Genomic DNA, 17,683 nt, shown 5'->3' on the forward strand with positions numbered 1-17,683 from the left:
CCCAAAAAAATTCAAACACAAGACTCAAACATTGTTTATACTGGGAGAACACAAATGTACCTACTAGTAAGCTCTGTTTTGTTTTTATGCTTTATGGGATTCTTATTATTACCCAGAATTGAAAGGGGGCTTACAAGAAGTCTGGATCGGGACTTTTCATGAGGACATGGAATGACAGGACAAGGGGAAATGGCCTTAAAATGAAGGAGGGGAGGTTAAGATTAGATATTAGGAAGAAATTCTTCTCTGTGAGGGTGGTGAGGCCCTGGCACAGGGTGCCCAGAGAAGCTGTGGCTGCCCCATCCCTGGCAGTGTTCAAGGCCAGGTTGGATGGGGCTTGGAGCAACCTGGGATAGTGGAAGGTGTCCCTGCCCATGGCAGGGGGTTGGATTGAGAAGAGCTCTAAGGCCCAATCCAAACTATTCTGTGATTTTAATTCTGCCATTAAATGAAGGTATTTGTTTCTTCCCCAAGTACTGATGAAGGACACCCTAAGAATCTCTTAAGCATTAATTACAGAGATGTGCTGGGACCATTCTGCACTGAACCAGGATCAAAGCTGCTGCTCCTCCTTCTTTAAGCCAGCAAACACCAGCCTATCTCTAAGAAAGCAGACACTTGTCTCCAGCAATTCCACCATCCCAACAAGGGGATGGTTTTTTTTTTCTTTTCTTATCAATGGTCACCATATTCTGTGTTACAGCACTTCAGTCCCATTACAGTTCTGCAGCCTTTGGGAATATCTGCTGAGGTACCATAAGCATGCATGGAATATTATGTGCTTATTGCTCCTAATTTTTATTTTGTTTGCTTTACTTCCTTTTGCCCCTTATTAAAGCAGGGATTTTTAACCCATTCATTACTCCTCAAAGTACCCTCATATATTTCAAGCATGTTTTTCAATTCCTTTCTTGTTATAAATCAGGATGATTTCTCCTAGGCACACTGTGGAAACTGTGAAAGGCAGCATGGAGATCTAGAGATTGACCTCACATCTGCACTATGTGTTCTTAAAAGACAGCTTGGGTGTCTCCTCATAGGATGTGACCCACACCACAGAATCAATTCTACAATTTGAGACAACCTGATGGGAATGCTAAACTTGGCAAAGGTCAAAACTGCAGGTATGGGAAGTTTCTAAGCAGGTTGTGACACTGCTTTGTAGCTTCTGTTGGAAGTCTGATTTCACAGGTACCAAGTTTACTACTGACAAAACTTTAACTACTTTAAAAGTGCAAAAGATTTTCCAGACTTTTAAATCTGTGGAAATACATTAGCTACATCATGACCTACGCCTGTGTTTACAATACTTATTTTAAATTATTTTTTCAGTAGCTGTTTGGGTGATATGGAAAGCAACCATGAAGGAGAAAGCTCTCATTCATTTATGCAATTCCTGCAACCAGCTGCAGTTAAGCCAGGCTTTCCTTTTAATCCAAAGCCCTCAGCCTACTAAGCATAACATCCATCTTCAGGTGTGGCACTTTATATCATCAATATTAGAATCTTATATATTGTTTGTTGTAGCCCACAAAACTTAACTCTTCAAATAATTTCTTTGTGTATGTTAATTTATTAACAGGGAATATAAACCAGTCCATGAAACCTGTACAAGTGAATAGGACATTTAAGGAGGCCAATATCCCTATATTTAAGTTTTCTGAAAAAAAGTATTTCCATTTCATTCGATTCTATGAATTGGCCTTCTTTATCTTTTTAAAAGCCTGCAACTTCATATAATTTGCATATGTTGCCTGAGTAAATTATGTTACCTCAAACCAGTGTGATTTTGACAAAAAAACGAGTGTAATTCAGCCCTGTTTTAAGTACATGTCTGTTTGGGAATTTGTAATAAAATCTAAGAAAACTTCCTTTCCAAATAGCTTGGAATCCTTTAATACTTCACACGTGGTGAGTTATTCATACTGGAGTTTGAGTCTTGAGTTTGACCACAAGCAACTGCTGTTTATATAAAAGTAAAATTAAATCAAATCAAAATGTTAAAAAAACTTCATGAATTTTAAAATTAAAAAAAAAAAAAAACCAAAATAAAACAGCAAAACACATGCATACACCATGACTGTTTTGTGGAGATTACAGTATGTTCATAAACATATTTTGCTCATTCTGTAAGTGATCTTTTTGATTCCTAATTTTGTGCTCTACAAGTTTTTGCCCCAGATCTATCAGCTGCAGACTGTTTTTATTTAGAATCTTAAATCTATCCCTGAGCATACTCATATATGGGATTTACATAACAGCCAGCTGGTAATTAAAGTTTCAATTTAACAACAACAAAAAATGCTTAAAAAGCTGCCCATGACTGATAGCGTGTGTTGGCAGCTAAGTATTATTTTACTAAATTCTGCATTTACTGCTCAATGCACTGTTGGCTATCCAATTGCCAAAACAAAAAAATTAATCAGAATTTTTCCTGTGGAATTAAATCCTCCAATGAGTAATTGCTCAATTTTACTACCCAATAGTATGAAGCATGTATTAAGCAGAAGTCATCCCCTAAAGGGCCACTTTAAAAAAATAAATAGATACAACTTGCATATACCTGTGCAACAAAGAAAGGACACAACTTGAGGGAACATTTTAATTAAATGTTAGATAAAATGCAGATGGCATTTAGCACATCCATGAGTATTTTCTAAGCCAAGACTGGCATTTCTAATTTCAAATAAAATTACCATAAAAGTCTTGAAGCCTTTTCTGGTATGAGTTTCATACTGAAAACTGAAGATGCCTATTGCAGACCACAAATGGAGGTCTCTTGGAAAGTCCAAACCTTAAATCTTAGGCTTGAGATCCTGCAATTCTGCCTCTACTTTGTAATCCTTGCAGGAAAAACCAACTAGTTAATGTGCACAATGCCACATCTCCACTGGGATGTCACTTGTGGATGTGCAATCATTTACATATTAAACTAGATTTTAGTAATTAATGTGGCACTTATCAACTTCTATAGGTATAACTGAAGGGTTCTTTGCCATCACCTCTAAGAAGTTCCAGCTAAATGTCAGCAGTTCCCTATAGATTTAATCAAATAACTGTAATTTTAGAAACTGAACAATACCCAGGTTTGCAACATTCTCATTTGTGTTTTTTGCATCAAATTAAATCTGGGGTTATTAAAAGGATGAAGAGCTGCTCTTGAAAATAAGTTCCTTCCCTTTCCTTCTGTAAACAGGGAACCAAGAAAAAGATTTTTCCCATTAAACACTTGTGAATGATGTGATATCAAAATTAAGCTTCCTTCTCTGCATTTAGCAAAGGATTTTCTGATCTGGCAGATAATGGTTTTGCAAACCAAACAGACATGCTGGAAAGGTGTTCCAGAATGTCACAGGGGGTTTGAAAGATTGTGATTGATCTCAGCAGCAATTCTTCAAATGCCTTCTCTAACCCTCAGAACATAATCTGTTTGATTTGGAGTGCTCCCTCATAGGAGACAAACTGGTTTTCATTTTCTTTTAATTTCTCTTTTCACTATGTGTTACAGCAAAAGGCCTGGTCCCTCTCATGTGCAGGGCTAACTGACAAAGACCCAGTGCAGGGATGGATGTGTCAGTAATTTTCTCAGGGAACAGGACTGCAAGTGAATGACAAAACCAGGAAGTCCATTCCCCAGTACTAGGACTCACTGGGAAGCTCTACAACAGACACTGGCTTTGCCCACCAAAGCTTAAAGCAGTCCTGGAGTTCATGATTTCCTTCCACTGAGCCCAACAGCAAAAAATCCACTGATTTGCTGGGTCAGTCTTGCTGGAACACAACAGTAAGTCTTATTACTGGTTTCCTATGGTAATTAAAATGAGCTCAAAATCAGCTCCAGAAGTCTGATGTTACTTGCTTTCTTGAAACAGTAATGCAGACTATAAATTTTGGGTTCTAATTCAGTTATCAAAATGTCTTTGGAAGACCATTCCCCTAAAGGAATAAAAAAAAACCCAAAAACCAAAAAAACAACAAATGCTACCAAACCAGCCATCTAGCTGCAGCTGTAACATTAAATGTGGAAACTCAAGTCTTGAAAAAAAATGTTACTCTCATGCATGTTAAACTTGGCAAACAAACTGGAGGATAAATGGAGAACAACCTCAGTATGAAATAAAAATGAGTCAGAGGAGTTACATTCCACAATGGACAATGGCTTGTCTTTTATGGCTTACAACAAATGATCTGATTATTGAATGATAGCAGAAAGATGCAGTTTCACTTAAGAAAATTTTGCATCACAAATTAAAGGCAGGTTTCAGGATAAAAGACTAAATTAATTTCATGACTTGTGTCTTTAAATGGATCCTCTTTAAGCAGATATGTATTTGCATTAAACCAACCTACATCCCAAATCACATTAGCAAGGAAAAAAAGAATTGTTGATCTCTAGCTTTTCATAAAATCGTAATTCATTATTACACAGCATTATCTTCTGTAAATCACAAAGCAGAACATAGCATAAAACCATTATTATGAGCAAATGTCTAAAATAGGTTTTGATAAAAACCTGTAAATCATCAATGAAGTGCGCTGACTGTTGGAAAAAATACATTTTATGCTTACAATAATCTCTTTGGCAGATGCTTATCTGTAACAATTATGTTGTTTATGAATGAGACAGATTACAAGCACACAGGCTTTCCTTCTAATTAAGTATTTAATTATGTAGCCACATGAAGACTTATTTATGGACTTTTAAAAAGGCTCTAGAAGTTGTTTCAGAAAATTTCTTTGAAATTAGAAAAACTGGTATTATATATCTCCTTGATTGCTCAGTGGGGAAATATCCATTGTACCTAGGAGTTTTGTGAAAAAGGGGGCAGTAGGAGGGGGCTATTCCCCAAGCAGCACAGAAAAATAAGTATTAATTTATAAAAATGCAGGATCATACCTTCTGGCCAAGAAACAGGCTTTTGGTGGACAGGACTGTGAACCCATCTGCAGGAGTTCCCTCTGTTGTACTGTCAGCACTGGCTGATTTGCTCACTTCTCCCTGCTTCTTCTTCCAGAAATATAGTTAATTAGTTAACTCAAGGCTCTGAGAAAAACAGTTTAATGACACTAAGATATATGACATGCACTAACTGCTTAGCAGGCAATAAAATGCCTGTACAAATAATGGTACGGGATTTTATCCTGTAGACCAAGCCAAGTGCCTGATAACAGCTGAAGGGATCAATAGGAAAAATTACCCCAGTGACTGCAGATCTACAGGCATCTCCTCTTGCCCACAGCAGTGCACAGTTGAGATAACAGTTGTCTTAAATGTTACAGGAAAACATATAAACAGCCCCAAACTTTTAGCAGCTTTCTAATGGCTTGTGTGGACAAAGATTACAGATCTCTGTGTGTGGGCAGATATTCATTCTAAGCTAGAAACTGACTTGTCAGAGAATAAATGTTATCTGTGAAGGGATGTACTCCCAGATTTCACAGATTTATTTTTAGAAATTCTCCTTTGTAATGTGGCTGTCCTTAGAAACAGTGTCAAAAGAATACATCTACTTTCTATCTGCCTGCTTGCAGGAAATGGGTTGAACAATTTTCTGTCTTAATCAACATCATCATCTACTTTCATCTCCAGTGAAACTGCTGGAGGAGAGAGAAGGAGTTCCCCTCAACCACCATTTATTTTTTCAATTTTATTACTGCAATGAAATAATTCAGGAATTAATTGATTTACAAAAAGGAGAATTAGAAACATTTTGGAAAGGAAGTCAATTCATGATGGCTGTGGTTATAAACTCAAATGGTGCCAAAAATATTTTCACATTTTCAATAAAATTATTACTTACAATTTCATATAAATATTTGGTGCCTCAGCAATATTTGTGTTGAAACAAAAAAAAGGATTACCTGGAATACTGAGCAAGTCACTGCTCCCCTAATGTCCCTTTCCAAAGTATATAAACTAAGTCTGAGGCTGAACAACTAAAATGACTTTGATGCAAGGGTACATTGTGCTCTCAGAAGCTGTAACCATGCTTTACTTTACACAAGTGTTTTGAAAATTAGATTTTCATGGGTCTTATTTCAATTCCCCAGGAGTTTACTGTTAGCCAAATAGCAATATAGTAAGCACACAGTACAGTTTATTGTGTGGAAGAAAAACAGAACCCCACAACAGACTTCCTGCTTTTGTAATCAAGCAGGGTAAAATAAATTCCAGATTTAGGGGAATTATTAGTCATGGTTATTGGAAGCACTGCATTTGAAATGTCAACTAATAGGTGTTCTGAAGGAGAAAAATAAATTCAACAGCTCAAAAAAACGAAGAGTGAAACAACCAGAAGAGTGATCAAGTAAACAGTAACAGGATAAACAAAGAATCTTTGCTTGACCCAGAGATAACTTTCACATTCCTTTTCTATTTCATGTGAAATTCCTTTTCTTCCTATTTGCCTAACTTATTGCTTAACTGTAGTTGTTTAGCAAAAAAAAAACCATCCTTGGCACATTACAGCCATGTACACATTAGAAAGATTCCCTACTCCTACAAACTGAAACCTGTAAGGCACGACCAGCACAGCCCCCAGAGGCTTTCCTGTGTTGTCTCCTGGTACACCCTCTGCCCACCTCAGAATGTTTCTTATAAAGAACAGAGTATTTATGGCCCATCTGCCTGTGCTGCAGACCTGGGCCACTCCTGAGGGTGCCTCAGGACTGAGTCCAGGCTCCAGCTGCAGCAGGGGGAGGACAGAGCTGCTCCTCCCCACTGACACTGCGACTGAAATCACTGCTGGGAACAAGGCAGGCAGTGGAGAGCTGACCCAGTGAGAAGCTCCCTGCAGCTACTGCTGGCAACTTGTTTGGGTTTAAAATAAACACATTACCTTGGATTTCCTTGCTCCTTTCTTGCCGCCTGTTTTCTTTGATACAGTTTTTTTCTGTGTTGGAGACTTTGCCTTCTTTGCTGGGGGTGGAGTGATGATGGCTTCCAGTTTTCCTTTTGATCCCCTCTTCTTTGCCAACAGCTCAGGGTGAATATTGGGTAACACTCCACCACTGGCTATGGTGACCCCTTTCAATAGCTAACCAAAAATAAAATAAAAAGTTGTACATGACAAATTCCAGTATTTACTCACCAATAAATAGAAAATAGGACTTACTGCAAATTTTGAGTTTTTCTCCATCATTATCCTTGAAGAAGAAATGAGAAATGCATGAAATGAAGGAGACCACACTAGATTTTACCTATAAAGGTACAATGTGCTCTTCCTGCACACGTGCTTGTCACTGTAAGCATCTCTAGGCTTCACCACAGACCTGCTTCTCTGAATCCATGCCATGAAGGCTGTTACCCAAGGAGGAAAAACAAGACAGCCCCAGGCACACACCTGAGGGCCCAGATGGGCACACATCTGAGACTACAATAGGTGCCACATTGTGAAGAACACAGTATATGTCCCCAAGTGCTGAATTTTCCTGCAACTGTGTTATTAGAAACATTTCTTTTTTCTTAGAAAAATAAACTTTCAAATGGAGGGCAACAATTATACAAATCTCTATACCTGTAAGTCTTTCTTCAAAAAATATATGCAGTTGAATATCAATATTAAAAAGTGTGCAGTTCACTCAAGCCTTTAAAAGCAGAGTTGAAATATATCATATTCTGTAATTAAAACCACTTTAGTTCATTTTTAAACATCTAACTGGGAGTAATTCACTATTCAGGAAGGTATATACAGTAGCATCAAAGTCCCCCAGGTATTCCCACCTTCTTATTTGTGTTTACTGCTCCCCAGTCTCAACTCAGTGAGGCTCCAAGCTTACAAAGAGAAAATTAATGGAAAGTATTACCAAATTTCAGCCAAAGCCAAAGAAGGAATGGGGAGCTGGAAGGCTGGGGGAATATTTTTTTTCCCTGTTTCATCATGATACACATATTTGGAAAAAGCATCTTTTCAGATGGGTTTTTACAGCACCTCACACAAAGGTACATTAATCCCAGCCACTGCCTTTGGCTGACAACACAGCACTGTAATAATGCCAGTTTTTCTTGTGGTCAGGTTAAAGGCATCTTTAAGTCTGCAAATGACACAGACTTGCAAGAGTTTAGAGCTCTTCTATGGTAACAGACTTCAGTGAGAACAGGATTGGTCCCACTGAGTCATCAGCTGTCTAAGGGGGAAACTAAACACCAAAAAAAAAACCCAAACCAGCATCTGCGGGATTTTCTGTGTCCTTAAGAATTTTTATTGTCCTTTCACAATACATCAGTCCAATAGAAATGGCTGTATTAGTGTTAGTAAACATCATTTTACATCTCCATTGTATTTTTACAAATTTTAGAAGTGCTGAAATACATAATTAAGCTGAGTGCTGTAGTTAGCTACACAGCCAGCATGCTAGTGAGTTTCCTGGTGTGCTACTCAATAAGCAAAGGTCTTGAGTTACAAGTCAGCTATGTAGAAAGACAATTTAAGAAGCCCTAAAGGAAATCCTGGTCTTCCCATGGCAGAGGTTTTTCTTACCTGATTTAATTCTTCATCGTTTGCTACAGCCAACAGGATGTGTCTAGGAGTGACTCGACCCTTCTTGTTGTCCCTTGCTGCATTTCCAGCCAATTCCAGAATTTCCGCTGGGGAAAAAGAAAGCTCCTTTTAATTACACTGTGATCATTAAGAAAAGGCAATGTGTTATTTAGAGTCCATGTAAAAAGGTATGAGAATTACATCATGTTAATCCTAACTGTAGATACCCTCACAGGCATCTAACTTTAAAATTATAATTTTGTTTTTGTATGTCTGGTCACAGAAGAACAAATGCACACTTAAGTCCTGTGCTTTAAAGAGGAATTTTTTTTCATTCTTTGAAGCAGTTTTCCTAGATTCCTCACTTTTCAGTGTTCTTCTCAAAGCTACTGTGTGCTCATCTCTTAGGATCCCTCTCCTGTCAGAGGAGAGAGTACAGCAGATAAGACAAATTCTATAGGTCTTTTTATGAAATCTGTCAAATGTGAATTCTGGCTTGCATCACTTCTACATTTTTATTACTGGAAAAGACACTGTTCTCAATGACTCATTTTTAGCATTAGGGAACCATGTAAGCACACATCCAAGTTAGGACACTAAAAATACAAATTCTCCTGCTACACTCATTTAGAGATTTTTTCTCCATCTCAGAAGTTTTTAACCAGAAAAAGCAATTGATGAATCATGTTTGTTTGCTCCTTATAAATGATTTCCTTAGAAGGTATTTCCAGTGCTGACAAAATAAGGTTTAACAGCTACGCACATAATGATTTCTATTGAATTAGGAAAGATGAACTTGCTCCTCTTGCAAAGATCTTTGAAGAGAAAGGCTGCAGCATTACCTCTAACTGATCTATCTGCAGCTCAACAAGCCTTGGGCAAGGATGCAATTAATTACAAGAAAGTCTGGGGAACAATTAAAAAAGAATGACATAACGTGTTTATCAGACTTTGCAATTATGTGCTACTGCTGTCTCCATTACATCTAACCTTTCATCTCCCTCTCTGGATCTGTGTTTCAATATTGCATTTGGTAGATTTCCTTTTGCATATCTGGTAACGTTTGGAAAAAAGGGGGAAAAAAAAAAGGAAATGTCTTTTTAATAAATCTATTACACACTAATATTAAAGTGTTACATTGCAATAATATATGAGATTGATTTCACATTTAAAGAACTGACTGCACCACGAGAACTCTCCTGTAAGTTTTCTTCAGAAGCAAAGAGAACTGAATTAAGGCATTAACCTGGAAACAAAAAAGACTAAAATCAAAGTTTATGTGACCACATGCCCTTACCATAGGTCACAGTAAATCTTCAGTTGTGCTATACAGCACAGACTACGGCTTCTCATTAGGCTGAATTTAACATGATTCATCAATTATTATTTGTCCTAAGTCACATCACAAGTAAGCTATGATGCTTACAGGAAAACTTTCAGCTGCTTCTGGATATTCTGCAGTTAAACTTCATTGAGGATTTTGGTGTGTTTTCACCATTTTTGTGTCCTTCAAAGTACACAATTAACTTTATTATAGCTGAGGCAGAATATTAAGTCTAACCCCCTGAAGTAACTCAACATTTCATGCTGATAACAATTGCTTTAATTTATTTTTAACCTGTCCGTGCTTCCCACACCTCCAAACAACTGAATTAAGTTGGCATAATCCATTTCACATACATGAGGTTCAGCTGCCTGCAGGCTGTGGTGGCAAAGCCCTGCATCACCTCCCAGCATGGTGAAACCCTGGGTACAGCCAGGCATCCCCACCAACCTCAGCCAGGCTCTGTCCCTGAGTACCAGCACCTCCTCCACCTCTTCACACCAGGAATGGAACTGTTTGTGTCTCAGACTTAATCCCAGCTGAAAAGCAAGGGAAGGCTGTGCTGCTTTTTGCTTTGCCTCTGCTCCCCTGCCTGCTGAACAGTCAGGCCGTGTTCCTCCCTGTGACTGATCAGCACAGCTATGCACACAGCTCACTCTGGAACTAAAGACTCTAAGAAAGTGTTATGCCTGTAAAGCACACAGGAATGTTTTATTTGTTCCTCATAAAACTAAAATGTCTGCCTCGTACAGTGGAGAACTGTTCTTGTAAGTGCTAAGCCCTCTTCCTTGGACAGGAAGCTCATTTTGAAATTACAGTTTTCTAATGGTCCTTTAGGGAAGTTGAGGTACCCCACTTCCTCTTCAGGAAGAGACGCTTTGCACTGGTGTTGAGGACCACAAAGAGGAGCTTGGGGAGAGAGGAGGAGGCCACGGAGGGTGGAATTTCTCTTCTGGACTTCTCAGCTCTCCAACAATAATCAAGTATTGCTTGAACATGCAGAGAGACCCACAGCACCGAGAACTGCCAAACTCAGCTATGTACACAAGTCTGGTCAGAGGGGGACTCTACTATTTAAAAGCAGAGGATTAGGAAGTATTCAAGCTGAAGCCAACAGAGGCAACAGTTTTTTGATTTAGAACTGACAAGAGACAAACCTAATCCAAATCCAACAGATCAGAGCACTTAGATATGCTGGAAATGAAAACTTTCTGGATGCAGACAGGATTCAGACTACTTGCCTGGATTTTTCTTGCAGATAGCACTACTTTCACATCTGTTTCATGCTGCTTTAATTCTAAAAATTTAAATGGTGTTTTGCCCATTTTTAAAACCAATTTTAAATTAGAGGAAGATCTAGATCTCTCTGTGAGGGAGCTGATTGAAATTTTCAGAAGAGTAAGTGTGGATTTACCTGGAAAAAGGAGTAGGTGGGAAAAAGCTTTTAAAATTGAGACTGGACTTTAACGCTTGGGTCAACCTGTCTTTGCAAGTTTCATTCTACCAGGTTCAAAGATTTGAGTCATTGAGGAGTTCTGTTTCATTAAAAGTAATCTTCCCACAGTAGGAAAAAACAGACATTTAAAATCAACTCCAGCAACTGAGCAGGGTCAAGAGAGAAAGCTTTGCTTAGAATTCTTGAGGCAAAATAAAGCATTAAGAGCTTCCATGACATCAGGTTTCACTCAGCTTGTATTTATCCAGCCAGAAGACCAAAACAAAAATGTTTTACAAAAATGAGGCCTCACAAAAAGGATGGAAGTTGCATAATGTCTATTCCATTCGTTTCATATATTTACTCAAGGCATTTCCCCCCTAGAGAATAATTACATCACCACCACTCAGGCAGCAGGCAACTACAAGACTTACTTTACAGAACTGCAGAACATGAAGAGCTCTATTTTTTATAAAATGAAGAAAAATCCCAAGTTTTGGAAGGTATCCTCCAACTACTACATACTGAAATCAGCTTAATATGACAAGAAATTCCATCTGCACAAATTACTTTTTCTGTGCTTTTGAATAATTCCAAACAAAAATGCAAACCAACATGTACTGCTTTAAGTATAGATGTAAAACAAACCAGAAAATTCGTGAGAGCTTTGTAATCAGGGAAAGAAAATTCATTAGGAATGCCATGTCAGCATGTGATACATTAATGTATGGACAGCTGCTTAATAGCAAAAAAGGCATGGGTGCCTCAGAAATCTGACTGCACTATGAGCATATCAATTTGATTTAAATTCATAATTTTTTAAATTAATATTTTTCTTCTTTTCAGTCATTGCTGAAGTAGAAGCATTGAGTGGGAAACCCTAAAAGTTAAGAAATTTCCTTCAAACTTATCTCCAAAGCAGTTTTCATTTAGATTACTTGAAAAACTTTGCAATTGTTAGAACTGGGATATGGGTAGTAAAAACTGGTCTAAGCCTGTTCTCAGCACTTGGACCAAAACTACTTTTCTCCAGCTGAGGTTTTTAGAAGTTCAGTTAAATATTTTTAAAGGAAAAAAGCAAACCGGTTGTGTATCTTCATATTTAAGCTTGAGATAAGACCACAGGAAAAGCTTTTCTCAAGACACTTCCTACACAAACAAAACCAAAAAGTGTCAGAAGTCTCCACAGAAACCTCATCCTGAATGGAGTTTTCAAGATTAAGTATTCAGATTTCAGTTTTCCTCATGCTTTACTTCAGAGACTTTTGTCATCTCTTAGACACTACTAAGTTTCCAATTTCACTAGTTACATTTCCCTGTTTCACAGGGGGCTGCTCTCTGCCCTGAGTATTGTTACATAGGTACTTCCAACACTTGCAAATTCTGCAACAGATCACAACACATGGTTAAAATGAAACTAATTACTATTAGGACAGAACAAAGCAGGCACAGAAAAAACTGCAGACCTGGAGATGCTACAAAAGCAAATACATTCTCCTCCCACTCCTGGAGAGTGCTCTAGTTCATTTATTGCTAACTTTCAAAATATTACTGGTCATTACTGACTAAAACTCTTCTCAAGCCTAAATGACAAAGCCTTTAGCTTATCATACATTCCAGGCTCTAATACCTTCTCAATGTAAATAGTCAATTCAATTGGTCTGACTTCATCCTCAAAATGTTTCTCTTTTTTTCTGATTTTCATCTCAAGCTAAATCATTGCTGTTGCATCAAATCTCTCTGTCCACCTTGTCTTCAGGGAGATGAAATCATATCTTTGAAAATTAAACTCTTAACAACTAACAGGTGATGTGTTGACACAAGGCCAATTTCTGAACACACAAATTCCAATAGGAACAAGTCAGGGGTTTCTAAAAAAATTATGAAGCCACTCCTCAAAAGAAAATTGAAAACAATATCCAGAAATCAAAGAAAAATGAATGTTGATACAATTCCACTGAGAAAAATATGCATTTGCTGCAAAGTCAACTACATGACAAGGAGTCTGCTTATTGTACTTAAAATTAATCATCTTTCCCATCAGTATTTTATTGACTTGAGATTCATTTTACATGATTCCAGAAGGTTTTAACCCAATCAACCAAGGCTGTTAAGAGTTTCCTGTATTCTTCTCTCCATGTATTCCACCCAATCCCCCAGGAAACTGCAGTTGCAAGACTGAAGGTAGAAGAATTTAACAACCTTTTTCCTCTTATGCCTTCCAATAAAACAGTTCTCAGTCTTGGTTCAAAATCATGGAAATCTGATGCAGTGAAAATCAGTTCAAGAAACTTTTCTGCTTTGAACAAGCCTTGAAGAAACCTTAACTCTCAGCAGGGCAATGGTTCTCAATCATTCTCTTAGGATGTGATAAAAAACCCAATCCTTTCAGTCTTGAGTGTCTGAGCTGTAGCAAAACTAGGCTCCTTAAAGGAAAAACTGTTAACTTTGCCAAGTTATTATAAGTCTTGCATTTCTGGGAGGCAGATGACAGACTGCTGTTTACATAAAACACAAATTCAGGCCACAAAAGCCACTTCCACTTAGAGCCTTCTCATCTGGCTTACATGTCTCTTCAACTTTTTCCTACACTTTAATATAATCCTTTTTTTTTTTTTTTTTTTTTGGTAAGACATCCAATGTTATCCAATGTTACTTAACTTCCTTTTTTATGTTTTTTTTTTTTGTTTGTTTGTTTTAGATTTTAATTTCTTGTTTACTATTTATCTGTAAAAGATATGAGATCAATTTTCAGGGAAAACCTGAATTTCAACTGAGATGTTATTATAATGGCCACACCCTGACTATTAATTTGAAGAGATAGCCTGGCTCTTCTTCACTAGAATCTCAAATTCAGCCTCTACTCTTTTACAGTGGAGCTTCTTCCACCTGGCAGCACATTTTGCTGTTCCTCAGAACAGCTTCCATGTATTTTAGAAATGCATTCACACATGATTAAAGTAACTGCTGCCAGAGATTACCTGATCAGGTGCAGCATGTGACACTTGGGGACACGGCTTAGTCCTGGACTTGGCAGTGCCAGGTTAACAGTTGGACTTGCTGATCTTGGAAGGCTTTTCCAGTCTAAATGACTCCATGTGTGCTTTGGTCTGGCTGTTAAAGAATACAGGAGACCATGCACATCCTGAGACCCACTCCTGGCTTAGTCTTTAATGTCACATTTCTAAACACTGAAGAAATCAAGGACTTGCTGTAACTTCCTTGGGGCAAAGCTCACATGCAGCCTAACCTCAAGTCCTCAGCCAGTGCCCAAGGGCAGTGGGCTAGAGCATTAAAGGAACAAGCAAAGATAAATTGCTATTTTTCCAGAACATTCCCTTTGATTTCAGCCATGTGCAGCTGAGTGGCTCTCCAAGTTAGAAATGCTGTCTTTTTGTTTAGTTTCCAAACAGATTTTATTTCTATGGATTTGTCTAATTGTTTTCTGAACCCACTCAGAAAGGTTTAGCACCATTTTTAGTATCCATAACATCTTGCACTAACCACATCACAGACATTTTTTCAATTTGGGAGAATATTTCACTCCTAAATTAATTTTTCCCCAGTGAAGTTTATATTATATTAAGGATGGAGCATTTAATCTGATGGCACTGAAGAATCTGCATGCAATTTCATTTCTAAAGGTAATTCAGGGAAAAAATATACTTTGGAAAAATATTGAAGACTGAAGACAACATTATCTGAACTCAGGCATTCTAAATAATCCTCATGGAAAAAAGGTGGAAAAAAAATCATGCTTACAATACTTGATGCAAGAACTTCTAAAATTTGAGAATATCTGAGGAAAGCAACTGCATGATAAATACACTGTGGAGTCAGGATGTCTTCCTGCTTCTACCCAGTTGTGCTACAACTGTCATTCCAAGAATAAAGGGCCAAAGAAGAAAAGACTTAAGCTTTATAGATTTTTTTACTCTTCTCAACAAGGAATTCCAGTTAAGACAAAGGTATGGCTAGGAAAAAAACTGCATAGCAAAAATCAGCCACATTTTTGTTTTACACTTTTCTTACACTCAATTCTTCCAAATAAAGGCTGATACCAGTATTAAATTGAGCAGCAATATGTAGACAAGTCATTACTATGTTGCAACTTAGCCAAATAAACAGATGAAATTTCTTACTAAACAAGAAGTATTTCATGCTAGATCCAGGGATATTAAAATATAACTGAAATATAGCAAAAAATTGACATTTTTAAGGGAGGATATATTCACTGACCATGCCCATAAAAATGAAACCAGCCCCATCCAGCATTCTGTATATTATTGCAATATGACACATCACAATGTTGCATATTTATCTCTCTTAACTATGCTGACATAGCAGTGAACTGTTAGAGCTTTTATTACAAGAAAACACTCCTGTTGGCTCTCACAGTTTTTCATCAAACCTGACCTGTGCAGCTTGGAGAATACATTAGGACTGTTATCAGGTCAGTAATTTTGTACTGAGTGAGCCTTTGTAACTCAGAGATTCCTAGAAGTTTATGGGACTACACAATAAGGCAAATATGTAAGTGTTTACAAGGCTGGAGCCAAGGTATCAATGAAAGAAAACCCTTCATTTATATACATTTGAAATGCACTAATTTGTGCATTTATAATTCAGAAAGTTGGTCATTCAGTTAATAACAGTGCAAAGTTTTGTATCTAAAGACACACTTCTTAAAAGTAGAGCAATTTTAAATTGTGATGACACTTCACTTTAGAGCATGACACAAGTCTTATGTAAAAGGAATGTTACAAAGGAGCTTTCCTATGCTGATGTAGTCAAAAGATCACTGCTTGTGAGGTTATTGCCATAAACAACCCTGCTTATTGCAGGTGCAGTATTAAATCATATTAAAAGCACACTACATACAAAGAGGTATTTTCATGCTTGCTCAGGGAATGCACAGGATGTACAAACCCTAATTTACTTCAGGCATCTTTGAGACAGAGTTTGTGTTACCAGCACAAAATGAAGCAGCATTTCTAAAGTTGCCTATTTAAATAGAAGAAATGTATCTTGGTAGTGAATGCACATTTCAATGGTATCAAAAAGATATTGTCAATTAATTATCTTCTTAAATTTCATTACACTCCAAGGATGGTTATTTATGAGAGTATCAGACTGCCTGGAACTTGAATCTCCTTTTAACCTAATGCTTTTTTTACTGTGGACCCCTGAGCTCCCCTCTGCTTCCAAGAAGGAGTTCTTCCAAGCAGTGGAACATCTGCTTTGACAGAGAAGGCAAATCATTGTTTTCCTCTATGACCCTGTGAAGATTTTGGTCAGTGAGCAGAACGCAAGAGGTGAACAGCAGTTCAATCTGTTCAGCTTGCACATTGCAAAGTGAGCAGTCAAACCCACTGCTCTCAGGAAGGACTTTCCTTTTGCAGCCAATCAGCAGCTGAATTTTCCCACACTGAAAATTTATCAAGGTAAAAACACAATGAACTAAGCTCCAGCACATCAACCCCCATTATTTGATTCTGGTGACATCAGAAAGACTGAAAACAAAAACCTGGGTAAACACAGGAATGCCTCAGATGCAATGTGGGATTCAAAAAGTGCTTATTTTACATTTCCAGAAAATGTATGAACAACAGGACCCCTGTGCAAAAAATCCCCCAAAAAATCTGAGAAAAAGACCTAATGGAGATAGTAGGTATTTAACATTTTCTCCTACCTTCATATGTACCTAACAAATATAAATCAGAGTCTAATTTCTTCTGTACTCCTGTGCTTCTGCTGCTTTATAAACTTCTTCTCTTCATTTGCTATGACATTCTGGCAATTGCAAATTATTCACAGTGTAGAACAGATGATGGGGGGAGCAGAAATCACTTGCAGACCTGGCTCCTTCTGCTTTTAAATATGCTCAAGAGATTTCTGGTTTTCAAGGGCAAAGGAGTATCTTTTTCCATCAGTAAGAAAGGTTGGACTACATATTGTAACTTGTGCAAGCTCTACATCTGAAAATACCACACCTGATGAGATGTATGGCAGCACCAGTTCTGACAAATACAAACCACTGAAATTCATGTGAGTGGCTGCAATGCTCTGAATGAAGTCTGGGGCCATTCTCTTGATTGACCTAGAGGTTTGTTTTGACATAAACTGATACTGATGCACTACTTTGCAGAGAAATTAAGGAGAGGACTGCAGTTTTCTGAAGTCCATGTTAGGGAAGACAAATAAGCAAGGAACCACTGGAAAATAAGTGCAGTAAGGAAAGAAGACAGAAGGAATTACCAACACTGAATGTGCCAACTGAAAATTGTTGATAATGCTTAAAATTAATTTCTGTTTGTGCTGCAGAACTGATCCACTATTCTATTTCCTGCAAGGCAGGAAGAAATGCATGAACTTCTGGTGCAAAGAAGGAAAAGAAACAAGAACTGTGCCTTTAAAGTTCTTTGGCATCCACACTATTCCTCC

The 17,683-nt window shown here is 37.6% G+C and overlaps 1 protein-coding gene across 4 annotated transcripts in view; it reads right to left on the minus strand.

The window, feature by feature from the left end:
- The window catches only part of MACROH2A1 (macroH2A.1 histone), a 42,697-nt gene that overhangs the window by 12,962 nt on the left and 12,052 nt on the right, over positions 1-17,683 (minus strand). For 2 of the 4 annotated variants that reach the window (XM_079320046.1, XM_079320044.1), the window contains exons 3-5: positions 8,481-8,587; positions 6,840-7,037; positions 4,898-5,005 (exon numbers count right to left, since the gene is read on the minus strand). In XM_079320046.1, coding sequence (XP_079176172.1) covers positions 4,898-5,005; positions 6,840-7,037; positions 8,481-8,587 — 413 coding nt within the window. Of the gene's footprint in view, positions 1-4,897; positions 5,009-6,839; positions 7,038-8,480; positions 8,588-17,683 lie in introns of all 4 variants that reach the window. The other 2 variants (XM_079320045.1, XM_079320043.1) reach the window with 1 other exon arrangement.

This window comes from Erithacus rubecula, assembly GCF_903797595.1.
Source record: "Erithacus rubecula genome assembly, chromosome: 16".
NCBI lineage: Eukaryota > Metazoa > Chordata > Aves > Passeriformes > Muscicapidae > Erithacus > Erithacus rubecula.